The 9,096-nt window shown below is 39.9% G+C and overlaps 1 protein-coding gene across 1 annotated transcript in view; it reads left to right on the forward strand.

The window, feature by feature from the left end:
- The window catches only part of LOC109845019 (ABC transporter C family member 10-like), a 58,398-nt gene extending 49,625 nt beyond the window's left edge, over positions 1 to 8,773 (forward strand). Inside the window, exons 8-12 of the mRNA XM_020414204.1 lie at positions 4,974 to 5,188; positions 5,484 to 5,789; positions 7,398 to 7,461; positions 7,546 to 7,785; positions 8,152 to 8,773. Coding sequence (XP_020269793.1) covers positions 4,974 to 5,188; positions 5,484 to 5,789; positions 7,398 to 7,461; positions 7,546 to 7,785; positions 8,152 to 8,252 — 926 coding nt within the window. The 3' untranslated portion in view covers positions 8,253 to 8,773. The remainder of the gene's footprint in view (positions 1 to 4,973; positions 5,189 to 5,483; positions 5,790 to 7,397; positions 7,462 to 7,545; positions 7,786 to 8,151) is intronic.

The raw sequence follows: 9,096 nt of genomic DNA on the forward strand, positions 1-9,096 counted from the left end.
AGCTGAAAGGAAAATCCGTTCCATTAATAATATCATTCGCACTTTATTAGCTCATGCTTCACTACCTTCATCTTTTTGGCACCATGCTTTGCAAATGGAAACATATCTTCTAAACATTTTACCAAGTAAAACTCTTGATTATCAATCGCCACTAAAAATTCTATACCAAAAAGAACCATCATACTCTCACTTACGAGTCTTTGGTTGCTTATGTTATCCTCTATTCCCCTCTACTACGATAAATAAGCTTCAAGCTCGTTCCACACCTTGTGTATTTTTGGGTTATCCTTCAAATCATCGTGGTTACAAATGCTATGATTTATCATCACATAAAATTATCATTTGTCGCCATGTATTATTTGATGAAACCGAATTTCCCTTCGCAAAATTGCATACTCCTAATTCCACAACATATGATTTCCTTGACAATGGATTATCAACTTATGTGATTAACCATTTTCAACATCAGTCCACTCCACAAACTCAAGTGCAGGCCCCATCTTCTTCTTCTCCCTCCCTAACCCAATCCGTGGACAACTCCTTTTCCCAGCAACCCAGCTCGCCAACTGGGCCCATTACCTCCCTGCCCAACATGCCAGTTAGCTCCCAGTCAACTCCCTCTTCTCCACAGCCGGCCCAGTCCACCTCTTCCACTACAGCACCATCTTCTTCCACCTTGGGCCAGTCAGCTCTCAGGCCACATTCTGACCAAACACAACATCTCCCTCTTCCTCCCATTTTCCAGCCCACATCGAGTTCAGAAACCAAACCCGTTACGAGGAGCCAACATGGTATTTTTAAACCAAATCAAAAATATCATGGACTTCTTACTCGTGTCAAAAAATCTCCTCTTCCTCGTGATCCCGTGTCTGCACTCAAAGACCCGAATTGGAAAATGGCTATGGATGATGAATATAATGCTCTCATTACAAATAAGACGTGGGATTTAGTACCACGTCCTCCTGATGTTAATGTTATTCGGTCTATGTGGATTTTCAGACATAAAGAAAAATCTGACGGTTCTTTTGAGAGGCATAAAGCCCGACTTGTAGGTGATGGTGCAGGTCAACAGGTTGGCATAGATTGTGGAGAAACTTTTAGCCCGGTAGTTAAACCGGTGACTATTCGCACAGTACTCAGTCTTGCTCTCTCTAAGTCTTGGCTCATTCATCAGCTGGATGTTAAAAATGCCTTTTTACATGGTGAACTCAAAGAAACAGTGTACATGCATCAGCCTTTGGGTTTTAAGGACCCGGATCGTCCTAATCATGTGTGTCTTCTGCGTAAATCGTTATATGGGCTCAAGCAATCCCCTAGAGCCTGGTACAAACGATTTGCTGATTATGTTTCTTCTATTGGGTTTTCTCAGAGCAAGTCAGACAACTCTCTCTTCATCTACCGGAAAGGTACTCATATGGCTTACATTCTACTTTATGTGGATGATATCATCCTCACTACTTCTTCTGATGATCTTCGCAAGTCTATCATGTCACTTCTCAGCTCCGAATTTGCTATGAAAGACTTGGGCCCACTGAGTTACTTCTTGGGTATCGCCGTCAATCGACATGCTGGTGGTCTATTTTTGTCTCAGAAAAAGTATGCAGAAGAAATTATTGAACGTGCTGGCATGTCATCTTGTAAGCCTTGTCCTACTCCGGTTGATACTAAACCGAAGCTTAGTGTTAAAACTAGCACTCCATATGAGGATCCCTCTCATTATCGCAGCCTTGCAGGAGCTCTCCAGTATCTTACCTTCACGAGGCCTGACATCTCTTATGCGGTACAACAGATCTGTTTATTTATGCATAATCCGATGGATGATCATATGCATGCTCTCAGGCGCATCCTGCGCTACATTCAGGGTACACTCCATTATGGATTGCATCTTTATCCTTCATCGACTACTTCTTTGCTTTCTTATACAGATGCAGATTGGGGTGGTTGCCCAGATACCAGGAGATCTACCTCTGGTTATTGTGTGTTTCTTGGTGATAACCTACTCTCCTGGTCTTCTAAACGCCAAGCCACATTATCTCGATCTAGTGCCGAGGCCGAATACCGAGGTGTTGCCAATGTGGTTTCTGAGTCATGTTGGCTACGCAATCTTCTTCTGGAGTTACATTGTCCTATACATAAGGCTACATTGGTCTACTGCGATAATGTTAGTGCGGTATATCTTTCCGGGAATCCAGTTCAGCATCAATGCACTAAACACATCGAGATGGATATTCACTTTGTTCGCGAGAAAGTTGCTCGTGGACAAGTACGCGTCCTACATGTCCCATCGCGCTATCAGATTGCAGATATTTTCACAAAAGGTCTTCCTTTGGTGTTATTTTAGGATTTCAGGGACAGTCTTAGCGTACGACAACCTCCCGCTTCGACTGTGGGGGTGTGACAGAATATGTATATATTTAGAGAATATGTATATATTTAGAAAATAGTGATTTGTATTAATTAGGTCTTATTAGGCTCCTCAATCTTAGCCTAATATCACGTGTATTAATTAGGTCTTAGCCTAATATCACGTGTATTAATAAGGTCTTATTAGGTTCCTCAATCTTAGCCTAATATCCTGTAGCAATTCATGTATATAATGGACCTTTGTCAATCAATGAAAATCACGGAATTATTTTCCTTTAGATAAGTTGAAATCTCAACTTAGCAAAGAGTTTGAGATGAAGGACATGAGCGCTGTAAAGAAAATACTGGGTATGAAGATTAGAAGAGAGTGGAGGAATCGGCGATTGTTCTTGAGTCAGAAGGGCTACATTGAACGGGTGATCGCGATGTTCGGAATGCAAAGTGCTAAGCCGGTGGTGACTCCATTGGCTCCACATTTTAGGCTCTCTAGTAAACAATCTCCCACTACAGCGGAATATAAAGCACACATGGAGCGTGTGCCTTATGCTAGTGCAATTAAGTTTAATGTACGCAATGGTGTGTACACGTCCAGATATTTTACAAGCGGTTAGTATGGTCAGCAGGTTCATGGCGAATTCGGAAAAAACACACTGGGAAGTTGTAAAATGGGTTCTGAGGTACTTGAAGGGTACCACAGATACGGGTCTGTGTTTTGGTGGAGATACATGTCAGATCGACGGGTTTGTGGACTCAGATTATGCAGGCAATCTAGATAGACGGTGATCTACTACTGGTTATGTATTCAGGATACATGGGGCTCCAGTTAGTTTGCGATCGATGTTGCATGTTACAGTGATACTTTCTACAACAAAGGCCGAGTACATGGCCATGACGGAGGGAGTGAAGGAAACATTGTGGTTGTGGGGTCTTCTAGAAGATTTGGGGATTGAACAGGAAAGCGTGAACTTGTGGTGCGACAGTCAAAGTACGCTTCACTTGGCGAAGAATCAAGTTCACCATGCTCGTACCAAGCATATCGACGTCAGATATCATTTTGTGTGGGATGTCATAGAGGAAGGTGATATTTTTCTTATGAAGGTGCACACGAATAAGAATCCTGCAGACATGTTAACCAAGGTGGTCACAGGTAGTAAGTTCCAGCATTGTTTGGACTTGCTTCATATCAGCCCGTGTTGATTTTCCCAAGAGGGCATGGCCCTACGGGGCGGTGATGGAGGTGAGGTGGAGACTATGTTGGAGAATGGTTACAGAACTATGATTAGCTTGATCCCGGTGGAGGGTACGTAGGCAGCCGTGGTATAGTGGCGCAGCTGGTTTAGCCTGGATCTCTCTAGTGAAGTTCGTGGTGTTCGTCCAAAATTTGAGATTTATCAAATGATGTACGAGATGAAGAATTATGAATATGGATACAAGGGCACAAGACCATGCTCTTGCCCATGCTAGGGTACAAGCATGGGAGGGGGGGCATGGTACAAGCATGGGAGAGCCATGCTCTCTTGTCCAACCCACACCCATGGTACAAGCATGTGAGAGCCATGCTCTCTTGTCCAACCCACACCCTCTTGGTTTCCTATAAATAGAGAGGAAGAGAGAAGAGGAAAGTGTGGGGTAAAATCAAAATTTGAGAGGAAAAGAAAGAGAAGAAGAGAGAACTTGTAATAGTTTGATATTCTCCTTATAGTAAAAACCCCCTCCCGTAGACGTAGGCAAGTTTGCCGAACCACGTAAATCTCGTGTCTGTATTGTCTTAACTGTGAGTTTGTCATTGCTTGTAGGTTCCCTCGATATTTCAGTCTTAGAACTGATGAGAGGAAGAGTGTATATTTCACTTTGATGAAATATTTTACTTTCTATTCTAGTTTCCTTTGAGAAACAAAAATTTTACTAGTTATTCTAGTTTCCTTAGAAAAACGAGAATATAGAGGTTGACTTGTACTTTTGTGAAAATAAAAGTCAGGGCTCTCTCTCAGGTGATATCGCTTCCGCGGCGTGAGGGCGTGACTCTGCGCCCAACAATATGGAAGAAAAGCAAATTTCTTTTTGTATGACTAAATTTCAACACCATGTTTCAAGAAGGAGCATAGGAACAATAACTAATAAATGAAAGATTAGGTGATGCGGGACAACTTTGGAGTATTGGAGAAGGAGATAAAGCCTCTATCCCTTGGGAAAAGTCCTAGTTTATTTAGGATTGGGAAAATCATAATTGTTTCAGATTAGATATTTCATTTGAACTTAAGATTTGTGAGATTTAAAATTTGAATTTGAGTTTTTAGTCTATAAATATTCTTGTTCAGTCTTTTTATATGGAGAGATTTTTTTTTTTTATAATGAGTTGATTGCATGGATACTTTTAACATTTTTTAAGCTATTCCCTTTATTAATAGCATAACTATACATTTATGGGAATTTAATTATTTTTGTTTAATGCAATCAATTTTTATTTCTGTCACTGATTCCCTTATTAAATGCAATGTGTTATTCCTTGGCTATTCCATGTTATCAATTCTTATTGATAATTCACTAATTGCCCAGAAAAATGTAGAGTTAATGTTGTTATATATATTTGGTTATCTTCTTTGATGCAGGGTTTATTGGAATGGCTTTATCCTATGGTCTCTCATTAAACATATCCTTCATTGTTTCTGTTCATTATCTATGCACACTTGAAAACCACATCATCTCTGTCGAAAGGCTTAAACAATACATGCGCGTATCAAATGAGGCACCAGAAATTATCAAAGGCAGAAGGCCTGCCCCCAATTGGCCTGCTTTAGGTAGGATAGAGCTTCAAAATTTGCAGGTAACTGTCCACGCAACACCTTCATTTCCTTTTTATTAATAGTAATTTTATAAAACACATAATTATTTAATTTAATTTAATAATTAAAGTGCTGACTTGAGAAAGGTTTTTTGGTCCTTTTTTTAGATTCATCTAGCACATACATGGGGTTCCTTGAAAAACTGAAAACATTTGGGGGTTATCTAAAACACCCCAAACTTAAAGGAGGCTAAGTGATATTTCTTAAAGTTTAGGGGTTATCTCGAAATTGGCAAACAAGTTACTTGTACTAACCGCTGAATTGTACGTGAAGCAGATCAGGTACAGGCCAGACACCCCACTTGTACTCCAGGGGATCAGCTGCATATTTGAAGAAGGCCACAAAATTGGTATCGTTGGAAGAACTGGAAGTGGGAAAACAACTTTGATAAGCGCGTTGTTTCGTCTTGTTGAGCCGGCAGGAGGAAAGATTGTTATTGATGGGCTCGATATCATGAAAATTGGGCTTTATGACTTGAGATCTCGTCTCGGGATTATCCCTCAAGATCCTACTCTTTTCCATGGTTCTGTCAGATACAACCTAGATCCTTTAGGACATTATTCAGATCAGGAGATATGGAAGGTAACATTTTCTTCATTCACCGTTGTATCAAATTTAGGATATGGGATCTACCTAGTTTTCGGATTTAACGCTATTGGATCTGCCTAGTTCTCTTGTTGGATCTGAGACGCAAGCCTGGATAGGAGGTGAATAGGATTACCTATCGTTTTTCCTTTTTTTTTTCCCACTAACACAGAATATGCAGCGGAATATAGCAAATAAAAGCGATGAACGATAAAAAAACAATATAAATATCATAAATGCAATCAGCCAAGGAACACACGAGATTTTATTGTGGTTTGGATAAACAATTCTATGTCCACTCTTCTTTCTCACGAAGGGTTTCCTCAATATGAAAAAAGTTCACATGTATCACAACCCGATTCATTTGGCTTACAAGACCGCACCCTCTTATCTACCTGAAACCAGTCGTCTAACCTAACTCTCATAATGAGTACCATCTAGCCCTAACTAGCCCCAGCGCTCAACTCAACCGGCTTGAGTATGTCATAAAGGAGCTCAATGAAATACAAAATTAAAATATCAAATAAGTTCAGAATTGTAGCGATCTTACAGCCTTTTTGATAAAATGAACCGTCCTTCGAAAGATATAAGCGAAGCTTGATGAAGAACAGGGATGAAGATCAATCCAAGGGCTACTCTCCTCGCTGCAGAATGATCCGATGATATTGCATGCGGTGAGTAAGAGTTTGACGAGGCTCAAGGGTATCGAAAATCACTTCTTGATCTCCAAAATCAAAACCCTAGAACTCCTCCTCCTCCTCCTCCTCCTCCTCCTCTCTCTCTCTCTCTATATATATATATATATATACACACACACACACAACACACACCCCTCACAATTAGGTCAGGAAAGAGATGTGTGAAACATGAGAGAGGATGGAGATCATATGAGCAACAAACAACTATAATTAAAATATTAAAAATGCAATCAGCCGATGTTACTATCGATGGTTGCTCTCGACCATCGATGGTCTCAAGCGACCATCGATGATTTGGATGTCTCTGGACATGTGCACCATCAATGGATCTCTAGAACCATCGATGGTCTCCACGCACCATTGGCCAGGGGCCGCCATTGATGGTCAATGTCCTGCTTTCAAGTTGATTTTAGCGCCGTTTCATCTCGTACATGTCCTATACGTGTATTTACCTATACTAAATCATCTTAAACCAGTATTAGTATCAAATGAGAGTTTGTTATTACTCAAACAAGGGTTATTGCACGGACCTAACATTTCTAATCTTGATAAGTAGAATTTACACTATCCTGATTAATTATTTTGAGATTTAAGGCATCCTACCTTCTGCTCGTATCCACATTTTGAAATCGGATTGCCCCAACCAAGATGCATCTGAAGCAAACACAAGCTGGTGCTAATTGCTTGATGTTTTTACTTCTCGTCTATGATCTTGCCCTAAGGTGGTTAAGTTTTACAGTGTATTTGAAGGAGTTTCATTGATGCTCTCCATTTATATGTAAATTTACAAAACAGAGAACGAACATGCTGCATTAACCTGTACAGAAATAGGCCCTCACTCATGTCATAGACTCATAGTTATCATGAACATAAGCACTCACTCATTTCATATCTGCGGATATTCCAGGTTCTCCGCAAATGTCAGCTTCGAGAAGCTGTCCTGGAGAAAGAGAAGGGCCTAGATTCTCTAGGCAAGTATTTTTAATGGCTGTATGATTGGTGGTAAGACTTCTTTCACATAATTCAGTTTATGACTAACTCTAATGCATTCATAGTTGTTGAGGATGGATCAAATTGGAGCATGGGCCAGAAGCAATTATTCTGCTTGGCACGTGCACTGTTGAGGAGAGGTCGCATATTGGTTCTCGATGAGGCAACAGCATCGATCGACAATATCACTGATGCGATTCTTCAGAAAACCATAAGAACAGAATTTGCAGGCTGCACAGTCATCACAGTTGCCCACAGGATTCCAACTGTGATGGACTGCACGATGGTTCTCGCCATAAGTGATGGTTAGTGTCTCTATAACAGATAAATTCATCTGACCATAATGTTATAACACCAAACCATTACCGCAATTAGTTAGATTCCCTGGATAGCAGCACTTTTCTCTGGTATTAAAAGTAAAAGTTCCTGCAGTCGCTGGAATACCTACTAGGTTTAAAAGAAAAAAAAGGTTCCGTATACAGTTCTTTCTGTTGTTTGTTTGTTTAAGGACTAAATGATCCCTTTATTTGTTTATTTGTTCACAATAAAGCTGATATATCAAATAAGGGGGGGAAAGGATGGATCAGTAACCGGCCTTAACTTTTGAAGTGTTTCAAGCTCCAAATTGATAATCAATCTTTATTGTTAGTAGTTACTGATGTCTCTTTCAGGGAAACTGGTGGAGTACGATGAACCAGGTAAACTGATGAGAGCCGAGGGTTCCTTATTCGGAGAGCTTGCCAAGGAATATTGGCATCTTACTTCAAAATGAAACTTCTTCAGTGTAAAAATTCTCACTTGACCACCCTGATGAGTTGAAAATAAATAAAGAATCCTCCTCATTTATTTTCTCTTGGATCTTTCTTTTATTTCTCTTATACTTTCTCGTTATTTGACTGAAACTCCTAGTTCCGTGCTTTGATGGGGATATGTCATCGTCAACGATTGTGTGCCTCCCTCGAAGCCAATGAATGCTTCTGTGCTGACCAAGACTTGTAGTGCATATCTGAAACGCATGAATTCACGCAAGAAGATAGCAATCAGTGAGTCAGTGACACTAACTCAAACGTTTTGCCATGAATTGATTAAAATTGAAGATGAAATGGTTTTCGATGGATATGTTGGTTAAAAGCATAGAATGGACATACCTCGTTGGTATTTTAGAACTCTTACAAGAAGCCTGTACATGTATACTTATGTGCTGTTAACACGTCACTACAACAAAAACTGTAAATTATGATATATTTTTTATCTCCATGCGACAAATTTTTATGTCGGACAAATAGAGCCCAACACATACCAAAGCAGTGATGTATCGTAAAGTTTGTAACACATACATATGTCATAGAATTTGTGATACATATATGTGTCGCAGAATCACGACATGTAATATGTGTGTGTGTGTGTGCGCGCGTGTGTGTGTGTATATATAGTGGTGAGTTTGGTGACACATTGCTATGTCTAGACCATAAAAATATAAAGACCATTCAACACTATAACTTCCTAGAAGGTCCATCCTAGGATTATTCTCACCAAAGCACATCTAACTATAGAATTATTTGGCTTATACACTATTATAAATGTTTAATCATCAATATACTTCAAATCTAAGATTT

Source organism: Asparagus officinalis, chromosome 6 (genome assembly GCF_001876935.1).
Source record: "Asparagus officinalis chromosome 6, Aspof.V1, whole genome shotgun sequence".
Lineage (NCBI taxonomy): Eukaryota > Viridiplantae > Streptophyta > Magnoliopsida > Asparagales > Asparagaceae > Asparagus > Asparagus officinalis.